The sequence below is a fragment of the Vicugna pacos genome, chromosome 11 (genome assembly GCF_048564905.1).
Source record: "Vicugna pacos chromosome 11, VicPac4, whole genome shotgun sequence".
Lineage (NCBI taxonomy): Eukaryota > Metazoa > Chordata > Mammalia > Artiodactyla > Camelidae > Vicugna > Vicugna pacos.
In genome coordinates this window covers 45,712,848-45,734,202 of record NC_132997.1, presented here as the reverse complement: position 1 = coordinate 45,734,202, position 21,355 = coordinate 45,712,848, and the positions used below count along the sequence as shown (strand labels likewise).

General features: G+C 42.2%; 1 protein-coding gene across 1 annotated transcript in view; it reads right to left on the bottom strand.

The window, feature by feature from the left end:
- Positions 1–21,355, bottom strand: part of POLR3A (RNA polymerase III subunit A) — a 38,763-nt gene that overhangs the window by 16,182 nt on the left and 1,226 nt on the right. The window contains exons 2-18 of the mRNA XM_072971234.1: positions 17,868–18,003; positions 17,492–17,629; positions 16,939–17,110; positions 16,670–16,824; positions 14,562–14,801; positions 14,278–14,440; positions 13,966–14,102; positions 12,757–12,860; positions 11,973–12,114; positions 9,580–9,720; positions 8,668–8,737; positions 8,107–8,234; positions 7,821–7,959; positions 6,399–6,563; positions 3,884–4,056; positions 2,431–2,542; positions 1,447–1,565 (exon numbers count right to left, since the gene is read on the bottom strand). Of these exons, the coding sequence (XP_072827335.1) occupies positions 1,447–1,565; positions 2,431–2,542; positions 3,884–4,056; positions 6,399–6,563; positions 7,821–7,959; positions 8,107–8,234; positions 8,668–8,737; positions 9,580–9,720; positions 11,973–12,114; positions 12,757–12,860; positions 13,966–14,102; positions 14,278–14,440; positions 14,562–14,801; positions 16,670–16,824; positions 16,939–17,110; positions 17,492–17,629; positions 17,868–18,003 (2,434 nt within the window). The remainder of the gene's footprint in view (positions 1–1,446; positions 1,566–2,430; positions 2,543–3,883; positions 4,057–6,398; positions 6,564–7,820; positions 7,960–8,106; positions 8,235–8,667; positions 8,738–9,579; positions 9,721–11,972; positions 12,115–12,756; positions 12,861–13,965; positions 14,103–14,277; positions 14,441–14,561; positions 14,802–16,669; positions 16,825–16,938; positions 17,111–17,491; positions 17,630–17,867; positions 18,004–21,355) is intronic.

Genomic DNA, 21,355 nt, shown 5'->3' with positions numbered 1-21,355 from the left:
ACAAGGAGGGCGAGGTCCCAGCCAGGGCTGGTGCTAGTGCCAGTGGCAGCCAAGTGGGTCAGGAGAGGGAAACCGAAGCCTGGGCTGCTATCCCTGGAGCGGGCACGCAGTCAGGGACCTGAGCTCAGAGGGCACCGTGCTGACTGCGGCAGCGTGCCCCTGCCCTGGGAAACTACCCGCTCAAGACACCCTTCCTGCAGGCCAGACCTGCCCACCTCCAAAACATAATTGCGTGCTGTTATCGTTTACGGGAATTCATCCTGGGGCACTGAAAATATTTTAAAATTAGACTGTGACGATGATCACACAACTCTGTGAATATACTAAGTCTCTGAACTGCATACTTTAAATGGGTGAATACTATGATATATAAAAGGTTATCTAAAAAAAACTGTTAAAAAATACATACATATACAAAACACCATACGAAATACCAAATGGCCTCTGATCTGGAATGGTCTGTGTTCCTTGGAGGGCAGCCTAGGGAAACAGGCTAACCTCTTGCTTCCCTATTTTGTTTAAGGGGCAGCTGGCACACTCACAGGCGTTTCCAGGTAAGCACACCTATCCTGATGTCTAGCACTGGATGCCCCTGGCCTCTCTTCTAAGTTGGTCAGGCTTTGACTCTGAGCCTGATGAGCACAGGCAGGTACCATTCCAGTGGCCAGCTGGCTGTCTGACCGCTAGTGAACTCTGATCTAGGGTAGAGAATCTGAGTTCAGATACAGAGAATATCAGTCCTTTCTCAGTACAGCAGTCCTGTCTTCCCAGGAGGGGCTGAACAGGAACGCTGCAGGTCCACAGGGCAGGAGCAGCTGGGGCATCTGTGCTTTAGCGGGAATAACAGCTGACTTCAAACCCAAGTGACCAAATCTGCTCCAAGTTCCTCAGATTTAAGTTTAACAGCTGTCTTCCCTCAAATCCCAGAAAACCCCGACACAGATTTGCCTCTCTCCCTCACTATGCTGACACTAGTGCTCAGGCATGAGTACCCATGGAACCCAAAAGTCATTTAAAAGCAGAGTTTAAGAATTCCAAAGAAAACTTGGAATTTACTGGTTGTTTTACTGTGGTTCACATGATCACTATTTAAAAATTCTAACACTTTTCGGTAAGTGTCCCACACAAAAAGCATACAGATCGAAAGCACACAGAAGGCAACTACACATTTTAATTACTTCACGTAAGTCGGATGGGAATCTGAAATCCTCCTTCTGGGAGAGAAAATATACAAGAGGGCACTGGTCCAAGCTTTATAGCTCTGAATTTAACAAGGCTCCTTCTACATGTCTTAGTTTAGGCTGCAGATGGAATAACCCTGAACACCCCCACCCTTACACACCAGCTCTAGGAGTTGCCTGGTTGGCATCCCCAGAGCTTCAGTCACCCTTTCCTGCACTGCTGAAGGTTGTCCTTCAATGTCGTGCCTGACCCACTACTGCTTACCTTTGAGTGCTTTTCAAAGTGAGGCAAGGACCTGTTTTCAAAGCCATCTGGCACTCGGGAGCCACTGATGGCTTGCTGTCCCACACAGGCAATCATCTGTGATATGTTAATGAAGGAACCTGGGGAAGCAGGTCAGGAATGTAACATTCTTTTAATGAAATAACATTAACTGAAGTGCAAGCAGATCTGTGGGATAAAACAGGAACACAACATAGCAGAGGGCCTTATTTTCAAGAAGTTCACAGTCAAGGGACAGTGAAAGACAGAACAATACAGAGTGGAGCTGTCAGTAACACAAAAAAGGCAGAGCGAGCCCTTAGAGGTGCTTGGGGCAAACCAACACTTTGGGGTTGGAGGAAAGACTTCCAGATGAGGCTTCAATAAGGCAGCAGCAACCAGCTGGACTTTTGGAGGACATTATGACTTAGACATAGAAGACATAGGGGAAGAATTCCAAAGTGAGGGAAGAGTGGGAAGCAAAGACACAGGAATGGGGAAGTACGGGGTATGTACCAGAGCAGGGAGTAGGAGAACGTAAGGTGAGAGGCAGCCAGCAAGGTTACAGACATTAGACAGAATGGCCAAAAATTCACAGAAATAGGAGAAGCAGGGAGGTTTTGAGTTGGAATGCAGTATCATGAAACCTAATGCTTTTAGGTCCTGCTAACTATGAAAGTTGAGTGTTTTTAACTATCATTAAATACATTATTTTAAAAATCCTTGGCTTTTTTTTTTTTTTAAATAAGGTCAAGTGTGCTCAAAGCACCCTTAAACTCAGAAATCCACACACAACCAACAAGTTTCTCCAAAGGAGTTAGACTTCCTAAAATGCAAATAATAAAGTCTCTTTTTACGTGTATGCTTTAAACAGGTATATGTCCATATAAACAAAAGGCCTGAAGTTCTGACTCTTGTTTTCTGGAACACGACCAGCCAGCCCACATGGAGGGTGCAGTGACAGCAGTGGCCGGCGGGGGCACGCACCTTTGGAGCCGCACAGAGCCATGGTGAGGGGGCTGTTGCTCTTATCCAGCTCCCGGAGGCAGGCGCTGCCGGCGTGGTCTCGGATCACAGACAGCTCCTTCAGGATCAAAGCCTGCCGGGAGAAAGGCTCCGTGACCATACACATTCAACACGGCATTTAAGGAAATGTGAAAAATTTCAGCAAGACATCAGACTTCCAGCAGATAAAGAAGACCAAGATGTCCCATCTATACAGATTGACATATTCTAGAAGGTTCTACAATCAGTGTGCAAGAAAAAAATGATTAGTAACAAGTCTTGGAAAACCCTTTAAATGGCCAATAAAATAGAATGTACACGGCTTTGCGGACAGCACCCTATATGACAATGTATCTGTATACGTGTCACTGCATGTATACACACCTGAGTATCTGATAAAGTACGATATGCAGTATGTACTGAAAGAGAATTGCTGGTACTATTTATAAAATCTGTCTCTCTGCTTCTTCTTGCCAAGCACACATTTGAATTCCCACCAGTCAAGCATGTGATGAGGTGACTCTATAGGAATATTCTAGTCCATGAGCTCATCCAGACTGTCATTCCACAACTTAGGAGGCTGAATCAGGTAGGGGGCAAGGTTCCATTAAAAATGAGTACAGTCGAGGCCTCAAGTAATATTCTAGGTGAGAAACATCCATTTCTTTCTCTCTCTTTCTGTTTCTCCTTAAGATATAGTGAGATTAAGAATGAGCTCATTGTGAACACCTCACACAACTCTGCTTTCTCTTTGCTTTAGAAAGTTCAGTTTGTCAGAAAATTTCTTTTTGCTCAAAGCCTGTCTTCCAATCTTAAGAAGCTTTAACTCAGAGTTAAAGCTCTGAGCCCCAGGATACTGGGGAGGCAGAAGAGAGCCAGGCAGCACCCTGGTACAATCAGACTGCTGACCTGGACTGCTTCGGGGAAAACACTGGACTCTCAGAAGCTGCAGGTGATTCTGACTCTGGCATGTGCAGGTCCAGTTCTCAGCTAGCCTAGCTTCAGATGTGAGGGGGCAGCAGGCCGGTATGTGACTCTCAGACATGAATTAACCGAGTCTCTTTCAAAGACTCTTCATTCAAAGAGCTGTGGTGTCAGTCTCTAGTTGGATGATGATGGAAACAGAAAGGGCAGAGGCACTGAAGTACCGGCTACAGAAGGGGCCCTAGTGTGACGCTGGAACAAGAGTAGCCCCGTGTGTCTGGATGAACAGATGGCCGTGTTCTCACCACCCAGAATGTGAAACTCAGAAGGGATGCGACAGATTTGATGGGAGGCCCTCTCCTCACTAGACAAATGAGAACACACACAGGCAGTGCAGGGCAGAGACGGGACGCTGCCTTTCCTTCCCACATCCCTCTGCTGCCTTGTCTTCACGGCCTGCAGCGCCACCCAGAGATGAGGTGGCTAAACTGACACGGAGAGCCAGGCTCACCTCCAGGGTCTCCTCAGCAGTGCAGCCTGGCTGCTGCTGCAGCTTGCCCGTGTTCAGGGCTTCGATGTACTCATCACATTTCTTATAGCCAGCGTTCAGCAGCTCGTACTTCGCCTTCAGCAGTCCCTGGCCTGGCGTGACGTCACCAATTCCAATTGAGAACCCACGGTTAGCTGTAGAAAAGGGAAGCAGGAAGAGAGAGCCAAAGACCTTAGTCAACCCACTGCATGGAACCAAGTTTATACCTTCAGAGACTCCATCACAAAGCAATTAAATAAAAACTTCCTAGGGGAGGGTATAGCTCAGTGGTAGAGTGCATGCTTAGCATGCAAGGAGTCCTGGGTTCAATCCCTAGTGCCTCCTCTAGAAAATAAATAAACAAATAAACCTAATTACCTTGCCCCATCCCTCCCAAAAACCTTCCTGTATCAGTTCATAGGCAGTTACACAAAAACGACTAAGCTTCACTAGCTCCTCTCGGAGACCTCACAACCTAGTGGGGAGCACAGTGATGTTCCAGCTAACTAGACATAAAGCAGACCACCACCAAACACTAAAGAGAATCTGAGAAAGCCAGTCATGGAAGTGAGCCAACTGACTGGTAGTTCTTAGAGCATTGCAGAGACCTCTCTGCCCCGATTCTCTTTTCAGAAATCATTAAAAAATACAGAGCATAAGAGACAAGCGTAAATTTCACCTTTGACTGAACTATACATCATCAGTAATCCTAACCCTAATATCTGTAGCAAGTGGGTAGAGGGGAGGTGCCTGGCTTAGTCAGGTGGGGAAGGGGATGCCCAAAAGTGGCTGTGGAAAGAAGGGCCCCTGAGCCTAGAAAGTCTCAGAGACGAAATCCTTAGGTTCTGCTGGAGATGATGTATGTACCAGAGACATACATCATCTCCTGGTGGAAAGTTTGTACCAGCACACCTCGTTTTACTGTACTTCACAGAGACTGCATTTTCTAAATTATTGAAGGTCTGTGGCAACCTTGTGTTGAGCAAGTCTATCAGCACCATGTTTCCAAAAGCATTTGGTTACTCTGTGCCTGTGTCAAATTTTGGACACAATTATTTCAAACTTTTTCACTATTGTATTTGTTCCAGTGATCTGTGATCAGTGGTATCTGATGTTACTACTAGGACTCACTGAAGGCTCAGATGATCAGCATTTTTTAGATATGAAGTAATTTTAATTAAGGTATGCACATCGTTTTTTAAGACACATGCTACTGCACACTTAGCAGACTAGAGTGTAGTGTAAACATAACTTTTATATGCACTGGGAAACCAAAAACTTCATGTGACTCGCCTGACTGTGATTTTCGCTTTATTGTGGTGGTCTGGAACCGAAGCTGTGATGTCTCTGAGGCCTGCCTGTGTGAGAAACAGGCCCCAGGCACTGACTCCCATGGGAGATGGGAGTTTACTCCCCAAGAGTGGAAGCAGACAGCCTCTGGATTTGCGGGATAGGGAAGCACTAGGTGCAGACAGGCGGGGATGACTGAAAATCAGGGCATATTCCATGGCTGAGATCCCTTAGCCCCATTCCCAGTCCAGCCCCCAGAATTGCAGCAGCCAGGTCTCTACCCTTGGGAAGGAGACTGAGATTAGAAGATTATGTCTCTGGAGAAACCAAGTCTGCCTAGAGAAAAGTGTAACTGATGGGGATATTTGGTAGCTCAATAAAAAAGCAGGCATCCAGCTCAATCAAGGAACTGAGAGGTCCACTGACCAGAGAGCTCCATTTCCAATCAGGGCTTTAGTGCTTCACTCCTACAATAGGAATGACAACCAGGGACCACCAGACACTTGAGGAAAGTCTCTACCATGAAAGACAGAAGACAACAAACACACAGAAAAAAAAACAAACTAAAAAGAAAGAGATTACAAAAAAAAAAAAAAATCCAGAACTGAGGGACACATGCTGCAGACTAAGAGAGCTTACCTAGAACAGAATGCTCAGGGCAATGAATGATAAAAGACCCATCCCAAGGGTGCATCATTGTGAACTTTCAGGATGCCAGAAATAACAGACTCTCAAATCCAGCCAGAGTCAAGCGTAAGAGTGGACTAAAGATGTTCAGGGGCATACAGAAAATCTGACCTGTGGCATGCTCCAAGCACAAGCAAGCAAAGGAAACAGAACAGTGCGACACAGTAGGACAATATTGAGCAAACTGGTAGAGCTGAATCATCCCGGAGACGACAGCCGTGCACAGGTAGGTACCTTGGAAGCAGCCCACGAAGGGCCCTTTATGCAACAACCCTATCTGACAGGCATTAGGGAGCTACTGTAGCTTTTGAGCCGAGCACGGAAAAGCAAATTCAAATCTGTAGCCAAACTAGTCAGTATAGAATTCATTTCATTAAGAAAAGCATAAATGGCTTAGCCTGGGACAAGTATCCTTTTCTTTGTGTGGGTATGTGTGTGGGGTGGGGGGATGAAACAACAGTAAAATAAACCCCTAAATCCCAACAACTTACAGCCACAAAACGAGGAGGCTGATACTCACAGAGGTAGACGGGAGCCAGCCTGGCAAGCCGTGACATTGCATCGGCAGCTTCGTTCTGCCCCCAGTCTCGTAGCAAAATATAAAAAATATTGTTCTTGGATCCTGATCCCAGGGTTCCTTTGTCCATGCTGCCACTCATCAACTCACTGTTCTGGATGGTAACGTCTGGAAGGAAACAATGATTATACGCTTACACAAATAATTATTACTTTGCCTCATTCTGAAATCAACTTGAGGCAGTTGAGAAAATTTGTTCCTGTATTAAAAGTTAAAGCAGAGCAAATAGAAATTCTCTTAAAAAACTTTTTTTTTGAGGAAACAAAAAAGAGAAACCTAAAAACCTTTGAAAAGCATGAAAGGTCTAGTTAGTTACCCTCTAGTCCTAACTCTGAAGTGTGCTAGTTGACCCCCCTTATCTGTGAACTGTGGATGACAGTACCAAGCTCTTGCCATCTTTATGTCATGGGGATATTTTGAGCATCAGTTCAATCATGTACACACACCGTTGTTTATAAAGCACTTTGTCACACACCTAAGATATTGAAAACTAACAATGGCACCATCACGAATAGCCTAAACAAGAACAAAATGAAATTTATATCTAGAAAGAGATGGAACCCAGTCTAAAACAAGGAGCCAAAATACCTAAAAGACCAGAGTGTTATTTTCAAAAGAATGGTTATAGACCTGGGAAAAATTGGTGCTCTTCAAAACATTTATTCTTCAACATGAGACAGCAGAAAATCCCGACCTTCAGAGAGACTCTGTGGTTCAGTTCTTCAGCACACAGTCCTGCAGATCCACTTCTGGTGACAAGGCCTTGCTAGCAAAACCCAGTCTAAATCAGTGCTACTCAAAGCAGCCAGCTAGGGAACTGCCTGTTAGAGCCAGGATCTAGACAGCCAATGCTGCCTGAATGCACTGGTCTGTGGATCAGACTTTGGGTTGAACACAGATGGCTTGCAATTAAATCCTCTCACATTTGATCTTCATGGTATCAAAAAACCTACTGACCAGGTGAGGCAGGTAAAAAAGATTACAGTCTTTTCAGTTATACATTTTAGTCCTACTTTTAGACAATGAACACATTTTTGGACATAAAAGAGTAAATTATATTTCTTAAATAACGAGACTCTTGTATGGCAAAAAACAACAAAAAAGGGTAGAATAAAAGGATTTGTGTTAATTGACAGAAACAAGTCATTTAAGACAAAACGCATTTGGAAAGAACATTCTAATCACTGGGTTTGTCATGTGTCTATATGATCTTTACCTTTTAGAGAAATACCAGCTGCATTTCCCTGAAAAACAAAGTTCCTGCCTAAGGCCTTAGGGAAACATGGGATTTGCGGACTAAGTGGTGGCAACGATTGGCCACTTGCTCTCCTGACCCCTTAGCCCCTCCCTGTTGCTTGAACTCACAGGAATCATTGACACAGAGATCTTCTCCTTTGCCACAGTACTGCTTGCCCTTGGTTCGGAGGTTGGCTCTCACTGGATTGTCATCGCTGGGTCTGAGGATGACACTGAAGATCTGCTTTCCCGTCCACAAGGTGACAGGCTGAAGGAGGGAGGGAAGCCAGAGCATCAGCTGGCTGAGCCTGGCCTCAACCGCCCTTCACACAAATGAGGCAAGACGGTCCAGGGATCACCCGCCAACCCGGCATCAGGACATCCGTACAGTCACACACACAGCTGGCATACAAACCTTTAATATTGTAGGGGGCGGGAGGCGGACTTTAATTTTCTCATCCTTGCCCACCAATATTGAAGCGATGATTTGGCAAGCCTTGGCTCGGTCAAAGAAAGTGTCCTTAAGAGTGAGGAGATAGGCACCTGAGAACATTAAGAAACAATACAAAACAAAGAAGAGGAATACAATTGTGAGAAAAGTCACAAGGTTTCAATTTTAAAATAAATGTGAACTATTACTGGGAGAGTGAGGTAAAACATACAGCCACTTATTGGCTCTCTACTCCAACGAGAATCCAAGCTCCACCAGGAAAGGGACCTTGTTTTACTCATTGCCGTATATCCAGCACTTAGAAAAATAAAAATGTCTCATGTACGGAAGGAGCTCACTAAATGCTTGCTGGTTCAGTGAACAAGCAGCCAATACAAAGCATCTCAAGTAGGTCCACAATCCCAGTCAGTAAACAACAGAATTAAACACAGGCAAGTAAACAGCTTTTCAAGCCGTCACATGAATCACGGAGAATGAGAATCTTCCTGTTCCACAGTCTCTTTGCAAGTGAATTCTACAGCTCACCTGTCAGAAAATCCTGAATAGCAGCAATTAGTGGTTCTCCGTTCCTTGGGGTGACAAGATTTGCTTTAGTCTGAAGGAAAAATGAACACAGTAAGTTAGCCATTCTTGGATGCATGATACAGCCCCAAAGATCGGCCCACAAAGACTCTGAATTGCTATGAATAAAGAGTAGCAGGAAGATGAGGCTGAGAACTGGAAGCCAGGGGTCCTCAATCCCAGCTTTGTCACTCACTTCCGGCTCCTTCATCTCAGTCCAGCTCTTCCCTCTCCTGTCAAGGGGAGAGGAAAGATACCAGCAAGACTGACCTTAGAGGTTCGTACCAACACTCAAATTCTGAGTGAAGTTGTTTTGGGTTCCTATAAAGAACCCTATAGGTTTAAGACGTTATTGTTATTAACAAGTGCTCTCCTCCAAAGGAAATTTACTGCTATGAATGATGAGTAGCACTGTGTTCCCTTTGAAGTCAATCAATCCCACTCACTCCATAGTGATAGCAGAATAGTCAAATTTCTCCAAAGACATTAAGAATTAAAATGTAACAAGTGCATACATTGGCAAAAATGGGTGCTTCTTGCTCAGTGCATAATTAACCAATTTAAAGAAGGTTCTGTGCATCAAAGTGTAGCATTTGCTCAATTTTTTTTTTTTTAACTGAGATGTAACTGACCATGATACCCAACAGCCAAGTTTCTGCTACACCCTGATCTTACCTTTTCACAACTGGCGCTCGTGTGTCTATTTTCTCCTAGGAGCCAATGACAGGGCCGAAGACACCCACTCTGCTCAGTTCCCTACCTCCCAGAGGAACTAACTCCCTAACATACTGTAGGGTGTTTTCAAACAGGACACGTTTCCTTCCCCTCCTTTTAAGGAGCTGTTACTCAGATGCTGGGCTGCACCACCCTACATACCCCCATCAGAACAAGGGCCTCCGCTTTAGCTTCCTCTGTTTGAGGAAGATGAAGGTTCATTTCGTCACCATCAAAATCCGCATTGTAGGGTGTACAGACACACTCGTTAAATCTGAAGGTCCGGTGGGGCTTGACCCTGGCCTGTGGAATACAAAACAAAACAAAACAAAACAGGAGGACTTAAGTCATTTATCCAAAAGCTTTTTACTTACAACATTAAAAAATGTCTTCCTGATCTTACAGTCAACTGGCTAAAATCTACACCACCTGTTCTGTTTCTTATAAACATGTAAATTCAATAAATATAGGCCCTTGATAGGAAAAAAAAAACTTTTCAAGAGCAGGAAAAAAAAAAAGGCTTCCGGGAGAATTGGACACTTTAGATTAAGAAAGTAAATGTCTAATATGTTCTGGCAAGTGATATGTCACTTATAGACTCATTCAAATAGCTTTATCAGATCAAAACAATGCAATAAATTTGTTTTAATACTATGAGGCAAACATCAATACAGGAGCCATGAGAAAGGGGTTCCCACTGGTCAATGCTGTCACAGTCTGCTATCAAAAGATTAATGGCAGAAGTTAATTAAAACACACTGACTAAATAAAAACCCATGAGTTTATGATGACGTTGAAAAAAGGGAAAGCCAAAACAAAACAAAAACCACAAACCAATCTAGTTTGAAGAAACTGAGCACCAACTCCAACTTTTTAATCCCCTAAACTGACAAAAAAGGAAAAATAATAGACATTTATGCTGCCTTTCTTTTACAAATTCTATTTTTGGGTAAGTAAATAAGTCATAATTAACAAGGGAGAATTGTTCATTACAAGAATGGCAGGTATTAAAAGTGAAAGAAATGATAGAAAAATCACCATTTTGCAATCCCAATAAAATAATATAGGCAATGATCATAAATGGAGAATGAGACCATTAGAGAAAAGGATGAGGAACTTTTCAAGGGAGGCCCCAGGCTGAAGCATCTGAATCCCTAACCTCCTTAGCATACCTAAGAGTGGGCCAGCCAGACAACGTGTTTCCTCAAATACGGCGAGAGGAAGTATCCAGCACCACCTATGAGGTATTTTGGCCAGAAAGTTGAACCTGAATCTGATTGTGCTTTGAGAGCTAATTTCCAGTTTACAGAAATAAGAGGAAGCATGAAGGAATCCTTAGCGCCACACACAGGCAGACAGAGAACATGTGACATTTTTCAGGAAAAATGACCTTGTTTTTTCAACAATGACACAGAAATTAAAAGGAGGGGGGACAGTCCTAGATTAGATAGAGGCTTAATACATGTATCAACTAAATGTAATGTGTAGACAGACTTTGCATCCTGCTTTGAACAAACTAGCTGCAAGAAGTCTTTTGAGATACCTGGGGGAACCTCACTGTGGATGGGGTACCAGACAACGCCGAGGAATGACTTCACTGTGAGGCGTGACAGTTATGTGTGTCTTACAGAAGTAAACTGAATACACACAGAAAAAAGACATGAGTTCACCAAAGGAAAAAGAGAGAAAAAAAGTGTGGCACAATCTTGAAAATTACCGAAAATACAGAGGATGGGAATGTGTGAGTTCATCACCAAATTCTTTCTACTTTTGGATATATCTGAAGATTTTCAAGCAAAAATATTTCTACGTTAAAATGCCCCAGAGCTAATCAAAAGTTTCCAGCAAGGGAAGGCTTTTGTTCGCCTCCTGCATCTCCATAATAATAACTCCATAATCATGAACTGCTTCTTTGGTATTTCCACCACTGAGCAAAAGGACTGATGTAATGTTTTTATAAGCTACTGAAAAAAAAAATCTACAAAAACACTACCTCAGGAGTCTGTCTGCAAATGCTCATGGATTTAATGGCTTTGCAGATAGGAGAATTTATGAATATTTAACAAATTAAGTTGCATCTTGTTTCCATTTTAAATCTCCAGAAAAAGAAACTGCTGCTGCTGCAAAAACTAAACCACTCCCCAAAATATGGTTTAAGGTCTTAGTTGGAGAACTGCTGCAAAGAGAAATCCTGTAAGCATTTTAGGTCCTTAGTTAACATGCTACGTTAAAACAAGCCAACTTTCTGCTGTATCTACTTTACCTAAGTTTGTGGGCACATGTATATGTATATATTTTGTTGCAAGTGAAATCACAGTAGCCACTTTCAAACTAACTTTCAATTAGTTCCTGTTTTACTGTTGCATGACTAGTAAGTTATAAATATTAAAAACATTGAAGGGAAGCTTGAAACTTAGGAGTTTCACTCAAATTAAAAAGTGAGAGAAGAGGAAAACAAAAAGTGATGAAAATCTGTGATTACTGGCAATTTAAATTTTAGAAGTTTGGAACTTAGCACAGCACATGCAGAAAATACAAACCAGTCTCGTACTCACCAGATGCGCCATGATGCTCAGTTTGTGCAGCGAGGGCTGCCGATTGAACAGGACCACATCTCCATCTATCAGGTGTCTCTCCACGATGTCCCCGTACTTGAGCTCCTGAGCCATCTTTTCCCTGTTTCCGTATTTCAAAAACCTTAACATAACAATAAGAGATGTGGTCGGTGAGAACAAAGCTTCCTCAGCAAGTGTCTCCCTCTTCATATCAGGATTCAGTCTCTGAAATGATGACATTTCATTGAATTTAAAATGCCTCCATATGCCAGCAATTAAACTACGACAAATTGATTGTAAGATATATCTTACTTTTAGAAATGTTGAAATATGAAAAAAGGTATGTCTTGGAATCACAGAAATAGAGAACCAGCTTTTCCCACATGGCCCTGTTGCTGTTTTAATCTCATGAAATACAAAGGCAGTGGTGATCAGCGCATCTGGCTGTGGAAAGCCAGAACTGGCAAAATGAGTGCCTCCTGGGTTATGAGCACACCTAGGTGACCTCAGAGTGCCCAGGTGACACAGAAAATGACCTGCTTTCATGTCCCAATGAGTTTCGTCCACATAGGTCCAATAACATCAAACACTAAAGAACAAATGTACACTGTGAACAGTCAACAAGCAAACAGAGTAAACAATGTACCTACAATTTCTGATAGTTATTTCCCACGTGCTAAAATATCGCAATTGTACTGTGGATTGTTTTCTGTGGCTGAATATGGCAACAGTGAACCTGGTCATGCAAAGGTAGTTATAGCCAATGATACTGTGAAAGCATTACCTTTTCATGTGTGTGTGTCTCTGCTGAATGAAATTGGCTCCTGGGTGAACTTCAGGGCCATTTCGAACCAGTTTCCTCAAAAAGTTGATGTTTGCTTTGTTCACCTGCAGGAGTGAAATAAACACAACGAGATATTGTTAGGTTTTTTAAGCTAGCACACTACACAGAACTGGGTCTCAATCTTTACTTTCCTTGGGTCATTCTAGGAGAAAGAGAGGCACCCCTGGGCACCCTGCTGCTAGGGTCTTGAGCGTAATGACAGCAATGGAATGGTACCAGGTTCAGGTGTGAACTCGGTCACTTACTCGCTGGGTGACAGGGCCAAATTCTTTACTGGCCTTTGGTTTCCCCATCAGTAAAACGAGTCAGCTGGACTGATCTGTAGGGACCTTCCAGCATATTCTGTGATCCTAAAAACAGGTGGTAACTTCAACTGCAAGGATTTACCGTAGGCTTCTAAGGTTTAAGAGTGGTGACACCAGCACCATAGGCCCTGGTCTGAATTGCCATGTTCTCCAGCCTTTTGGACAACTGTGAGACACCATCTCAAACAAGAAAACTCTGGACCATTAGTAGCTCAACAAGGGCACTTTACAGAAACTGAACCAGAAGCATCTATGATTTGGGCTGATTATGAATATTAAGGGCAAAGCCAATCAACATCCTCCTGTTATCAGGCCTTGCCATTATTTACAGCTTAGTTAAAAAAACAAAATACCATAAATACCATTTTATACTAATAATGATATAAACTGAGTGTAAAGTGGTACAGCCTTTCTGGTTATACACTAGTAGCCTTATAAAATATTAAAGTCTTTGACTCAGTGACTCTAAGGTTTTAAAAGTAATAATTCATCCCAAGAAAATTAACTGGGTGTGGTGTTTACAATTTAGTTACTTTAACACATGAGGTATAAACTACAGAAAGATGTCAAATACATTATTTGGAAAACAAAATTGCAAACTTGTATGTTTAATGTGTATCTGAGGCTACACACACAAGGGCAAACACAGCTGTGGCTGTCTGTGTTGCAGACGTCATACGTGGTGATGTATGTATGAAACAAACTGGAGAGAGAAACATGCACACGCCAGACTGCGGGCTGGGTGGATTACTGGGAATTTTTCACTGTCAGTTGTTTAGAATCTCAAAATGCAACATCAAAGACTGAATTCAAAGCAAAATACTGAGCAGCTTAATGTACTTACCTTCTCAGGAAAAGTTAGAATTTTGGCCACGTGAACTGGCACAGCTACCTCATCAATTCGGAGGTTGGGGTCAGGTGAGATGACTGTTCTGCCAGAAAAATCCACTCTCTTTCCTGAGAGATTGCCTCTAAATCGACCTGAATAAATAAAAATATATCACAGGTCTCCAAGGCACAATGTGTGCTGTTTGGGGGTAAATGACCAGAAAGACCAAGGAAAGCCTGTGATCTCCAACAAGAAAAGCTGGACATATGTTCCCCCTAAAAATGAAATAAAGGCAGTAGACTGTCTCCTGCACATGTTGGAACGTACCTTGTTTTCCCTTCAGGCGCTGGACGAAGCCTCTGGTCCATTTCTTGGGCGCCATGTTGAGGGGAATGCCTGAGAGCTCACTGTTAATGTAAAGGGCACACTGCAGCTGCAGGAAATCCCAGTCTTCCATGATCATCTGGGTCTTAGCTCCTGATATCCGATGCTAAAAATGAGCAGAGAATAAACAGAAACAAGCCTGGTCAACCTGACTTTCTCCATCAGAAGTGTCCACACAGACATACTCCAAAACTTGGAGCTTGGAAATTATAATGAGAAGCACTGACCTTTTTAATGACATCATTTAGAAAGATGATTTCTGTCAACTTCATCGTCAGATCATCTTCATTGGTGCCAGACTTCAAATCACTCACAACAGAGGGTCTGATGCACAGAGGGGGCACTAAAAGCCGTGTGAGAATCAAATCTGAGGGCTTTCCAGCTTCTGGATTCATCAGAAGTAAAGGGACATCTTCAGCTGGGATTCGTTTAAATAAATTCAGAACCACTAAGGGATTCAAGTTTTCCTACAGAAAGGAGGGAAGGAAGGAAGGAATCAAATACATGTTGGTTTTCCATAGCCCGGGCAAGGGCTTACTTCTCCATGCCCTCTAACCTATCCACCACTTCACTGAGAATATGTGTAAGTGATGACAGAGACTTCCAATAACACGCTACGTTGCAAGAACCCTAAAAAAATCCATGCCTTTTACGCCGATAATTTAAGCCACTAATTCCACTTCTCATAATTATTCTAACGAGTATGATTTAAAAAGTTAAACAAAGGTTCAGCTACAAGGATGTTCACTAAAGCTGTTCTTAATGGAGAAAAGTTGGAAACAGCCCAAAAGGTTAATGACTAGATAAAATCATGGTACATCCATACATGGAAAACTACAAAGCCATTGGAAAAAAAAAAAGATCTACAAATTACAAGTGCTGGAGAAGGTATGGAGAAAAAGGAACCCTCCTACACTGTTGGTGGGAATGTAGTTTGGTGCAGCCACTATGGAAAACAGTACGGAGGTTCCTTAAAAAACTGAAAATAGAATTGCCATATGATCCAGCAATCTCACTCCTGGGCATATATCTGGAAAAAACTCTAATTTGAAAAGACACATGCACCCCAGTGTTCATAGTAGCATTGGAAGCAATGTTCATCGACAGATGACTGAATAAAGAAGACATGGTATATATATGCAATGGAATACTGCTAAGCCATAAAAAAAGAATGAAATAATGCCATTTGCAGCAACATGGATGGATCTGGAAATTGTCATACTAAAATGAAGTAAATCAGAAAGAGAAAGATTAAATACCATATGATATTACTTATATGTGGAACCTAAAATATGATACGAATGACCTTGTTTACAAAACAGAAACAGATTCACAAAAATAGAAACTTACGGTTACCAAAGGGGAAAGAGAGTGGGAAAGGATAAATTAGGGATTTAGGATCAGCAGATACAAACTACTATGTATAATATAGATAAACAACAAAGCCCTACTGTACAGCACAGGGAACTATGTTCAATATCCTGTAATAAACCATAATGGAAAAAGATATGAAAAAATATGCATGTATAAAAAACTGAATCATTTTGCTGAAGAGCACAAATACAACATTGTAAATCAACTATATTTCAATTAAAAAAGAGGCTACAGAAATGTGATATTGCCATAAAAGGCGTTCACAAAATATTGGTAAGTGAAATAAGCATGTGCACAATATGATCTCATTTTGGGAGAAAATGTGCATCTATACAGAAAAGAGGAAATGGAAGAGTTTACCAAGGTGTTTTAACAGGGCTGTCTTTAGGCGAGTGGAATAATAGTCTTTTTTCTTTTTCTTTTTTTATATTTAAACTTTCCCTAGTGAACTTATATTGTCTTTGTATTAACTTCACTTAATAGAAGTGCTGTGCTGTAACAACTTACTCATAATGTAAGTTATCAGAGATGGTCAAAGATCACAGGTAAAAATGGTCAGCTTGTGCCTTGTTGCTGGTTATTTATTAAATGTTCCTGGGATCAGACTATGTGACTGAGACTACATGCTACAAGCAGAATTTGCTATGCATAACCTAATGAGAAGAAGAACAAAGAAAGTAAAAAAGGAAATGTTTGAACAGCTAGCTGCCACCCTTAGAATACTGCCGAAAGACTAAGCGCATAATATTTTATCTTATAATCAATTAAATTGCCGAAAGTATCTATAGTCCTGTCTGGGAGGTGATAGCAGTGCAGCTGGGGAGAAGGAAGGACTCTCGCTACAGGCTTTCTGGTCTGGGTCCTTGCGCCCCTGTCTCCCGGTGATGGGCACCTCACTGCCACCTGAAGCAGTCAGGGAAGAAGTCTAAAACCAAGAGAATTCTAGAATTTTCCAGCTTACCTGTGCCCTGCCCAGCAGAGGCTCGACTTCTTTGTTATGCTCGATGGCAGTTTCAAAAGACTGAAGGAAATTTGACACGATCGGATCTACCACTTTCTTGTTAGTCTTGTATTTCTCATGAATTATCTTCAGTAACCCACATTTCTTTACAGTACCTGTAAGAGTTGATGACCACAGTTGGAAAAAAAAATCAGGTTTTGGTTAGGCTAAAATCTGGGACATGTGGTCACAGGAACTACGGGATGAGAGACGAGGCACATCCCGCTCACCGTTAAAGGCGCCACAGTGATGGCACGTGCTCTTCTTCCGGCATTTATCAGAGATTTTCTTCTTTAGCCCTCGCTTCTGGAGGTAGGTCAGGCCAGGCCTCTTTAGATAATCCAGAAACTGCTTCTTCTCCTCCTGGGACAGCATGATGTGGCAGCAGGTTTTACAGATCATCTTTTAAAAGTTAAACGAAACAGATAAAAGAACGAGAGAAGATGAAAAAGTCTTTTCTTTGTAAAATGCCACCTCCACCCCTTGCCCAGAACACTTAACCACACGCACAGATCTACAGGAAGACACGCATAGAAGTAGCCATGTTCTGGTTTTGTTAACTTTTTTTTCTTCATGCTGTTCTGTATTGCTTAAATTATTTTTTACAATGCATCCTTACTACTCATTCAATGAAAATCAAGGAAAAAGAATCTTTGAGCAATTTAATTGATTATAAGATAAAATATTATGCGCTTAGTATAATATTTCCTAAGCTCACTTGAACATCCATGCATCAATTAACTCTCAAGTTAATACCTTGGAAATAAACAGATACATGCTTACCTGTAAGATGCCTATAACTGCTCGGAAGTACCCCACATGAAAACAAGGCAATTCCAAATCAATGTAACCATAGTGGCCCAGACAGTCAGCCAAGTTCTTCCCACAGGTTTCACAAGGACGGTCCTTCTCACTCGTACCCTGTGGATAAAAGCACACCCAATGGTCAACGGAGACCACTGGACAGGGACTCAGAGTCAGGATCACCTGGGAAGCTGCCGGGTATTCACATCCCACTGACCAAAGAGGACTGTGGTCCTTGAGATGTACAGGGGTAATGAGGGAGACGGAAGGAAGCTCTTGCTGCTTCTTATCTGGTAAGTCACCAGTTTCATCAGCAAGTCAAAATACACGGAAGCAGGAAGGGCAGGGGTCTTACCATCCTGTGGTCAAGCACCCCGTACAGCAATGGGGCATGGTTGTTGTCCTGGCTGTACAGGTTCTTACTCACAACCTGTATGTGCGCCTGCTGGCGCATCTCCTCAGCTGACTTCATCCCAAAACAGATGTGGCTTCTGTTCCAAAACAGATTGGAAAGAGATAGGGGAACAGTTGCATCAAAAACCACTTACCAAAAATGGCAATTACACATGTGACGCACTATAAACAACCTTATCCTTCCGACTCCCTACAGGCTCTGCTCCCCCATTATTACACTTTCCTTCATCCTACTGAATCCTTTCCATTTTCACCATCTAACGAATGGAGCTCACCCGGTCGAGGCTACCTGCCTGCTGCTAAATCCAACAAGAATTTCTCATTTTACTTCTCTGTAGCATTGGCAGTAACCCTCTATCCCTTACCTTGAAGCAGTTTCTTCTCATGGCTTTGGTAACACCGTATATGCTTTGAGTTTTTTTTTCCTCCCTCTCTGGCTGTTCCTTAAGCCTCTTTTGTGATTTCTTCTAATGCCATTCCTTAAATATTGGCTTCTCTCCCCACCTAGGGTTACAACCTTCATCCTCTTCTCTTCCTTCTACACACTATTCCTGAGTGATTGTGTCACTTGAGTATATGCTGATGTCTATCTAGTCTCGATTTGTAGGTCGGCATCTTCTACTCAGCTGGAGATTATACAGATACCTCTTTTTGACAGCTACACAGGCATCTCAAACTCAACAGATCTAAAAGAGAACCAAGCAGTTCCTTTGTTCATTTTCCCAACAAACTGTGGGTTTACTACATCCCAGGTGTCACTCTGAGTGGCTGAGGATACAGACTGAAAAAGACAGACAAGGACCCAGCAAACATGGAGCTCAATTTCAGGGACGACAAGGCAGAGAATAAACAGATACCCCAAAGTGAGTAGACACAGAGAATGAAAATGATGTGAAGCAGTACAGGAGAGAGCCTGAGGACACTACTTTATGTTGTGTGGTCAGAAAGTCTCTCTGTTAAGCTGACATTTCAGCTGAATCCTGAATAAAAGGGAGCCGGCCTCAAGATGATCACAAAGCCAGGCATTGGAAGTAGATAGTAACTAGGGCCAGGGTTCCAGGGCCAGTACTAGCTTGGCATTCTCAAAGAACCAAAGGAAACTGGTACACCAGAGCACAGAAAGCTGATGGCATGAGACGAAGTCAGTGAGGTATGCAGGGGCCAGTTCCTCACTTTGGTAGGGAATTTAAATGTTAGTACAAGGGAAAGCTGCTGGAAGATTTCAAGTTGCAGTGTCAGGGATCTAATCTGCATTTTAACAGTCACTTGGGCTGCTTGGTGAGGACAGATTGCATCTGAAAATGGTCAGGGCAGGGCAGCTGGGGTGGATATGGAGAGACCACTTGGGAGGATTCATCCAGGTAAGACCCTCAGTTCCCCCATTCCAGTGAATGGCAACTGTCCACACAGCTGCCCTAACAAGAAATGCTGTGTGTCAGTCTCGCTTCTCCCTTACCTATGCCTCCCAGTGCTGTCAATTTCATACCCTAATCCCTTCTTTTTTTTTAATAGACTTTTTTTTTTAAGAGCAGTTTCAGGTTTACAGCAGAATTGAGCAGAAAATACAGAGTTCCCACATAGCCCTCCACCCTCAACATCCCTCATCAGGGTGGCATATTTGGTACAGTCGATGAACCACATGGGCACATTATTATCAACCGAAGTCTATAGTTCACATTAGGGTTCACTCTTCATGTTGTACATTCTAGGGGCTTTGACAAATGCATAATGACATGTAGCCACCACTGTAGCATCATACAAAATAATTTCATTGCCCTAAAAATCCCTTGTGCTTCATCTACTCATCCCTCCCTCCCTTCCTCTCCCCAAACCCCTGGAAACCACAATCTTTTTATTGTTTCTGTAACTGTGCCTTTTCCAGAATGTCATTTGGTTGGAATCGTACAGTTTGTAGCCTTTTCAGACTGACTTCTTTCATTTAGTAATACGTCTTTTAAGTTCCTTCCATGTCTTTCATGGCTTGATAGATCTCTTTTTTTTTATTGCACATATATTTTTTAATTTACATATATGCACTGTTCATTGTTTCTAAGAACGTTTAGAGCTTTAGCTTTTTAAACTTACATAGTTATCAAAGGAATAAAGCCAACAATAAAATAAGAATTAACTCAAAAAGAGACATATACCCTGCTATTAATAGCAACATTATTTATAATTGCCAAGATATGGAAACATGCTAAGTGTACATCAATAGTTGAATAGATAATGGAGATGCAGTGTATATATATATGTAATGGAACAGAAGTCACCCATAAAAAAGGGTATTTTGCCATTTGTGGCCCTTCATTCACTTTTTTTTTTTTTTAAATTTCACTTCAAAAACCAGAATTTTATACCTGGCAGAGACATTTCCATTACATCAAAAACAGTAAAATACCTAGAAATAAACTTAACCAAGGAGGCTACCTCTACTCTGAAAACTGAAATGACACAAAGAAGTGGAAAGATTTCTTGTGCTCTTGGGTTGGAAGAATCAAAACTATCAGAATGGTCACACTACAAAAGGAATCCACTGATCCAATGCAACCCCCCATCAAAATACTCATGACATTCCTTACAGAACTAGAACAAACAATTCTAAAATTTATAAGGAACCACAAAAGACCCTGAACAGCCAAAGCAATCTTCTGTGGGTCTCTCTTTTTCCTCTTTCTTCTTTTTGTTCTCTTTTCTTGTGGTCTGATGACTAGAGAAGGTCCTTTAACATTTGTTGTAAAGCTGGTTTGATGATGCTGAAATCTTTTAGCTTTTGTTTATTTGTGAAGCTTTTGATTTCTCCATCAAGTCTGAATGAGAGCCTTGTTGGATAGAGTATTCTTGGTTGTAAGTTTCCCCCTTGCAACACTTTAAATATATCATGCCACTCCCTTCTCGCCTGTAGAGTTCGTGCTGAAAAATCAGCTGATAACCTTATGGGAGATCCCCTGTATGTTATTCATTGCTTTTTTCTTGCTAATTTTAATATTTTATCCTTATCCTTGATTGTTGTCAATTTGATGACTATGTGCCTTGGTGTGTTCCTCTTTGGATTGATTCTGTGTGGTACCCTCTGCACTTCCAGGACTTGGGTGACTATTTTCTTTTCCAAGTTGGGGAAGTTTTCAGCGATTCTCTCTCCAAAAATTTTCTCAGGTCCTTTCTCTCTCTGTCCTCTTTCTGTGACTCCTATAATGCGAATATTAAAGCACTCTCTAATCCCTTCTGAAATCAACTTTTCCATTGACTCTACCACCCCAGTGCAGGCCATTATCCCTCTGCCTGGATCCCTACCCTGGCCTCCAAGGTCTTCCTCTTTATTCCATCCCCTGAGAATCAGAAGAGATCTTCAAGAAGAAAAACTATCATCAAGACACCCCCCTGCTTAATTAAAACCCTTCAGAGAGTCCTCACTGCCTGCAAGATGACTCC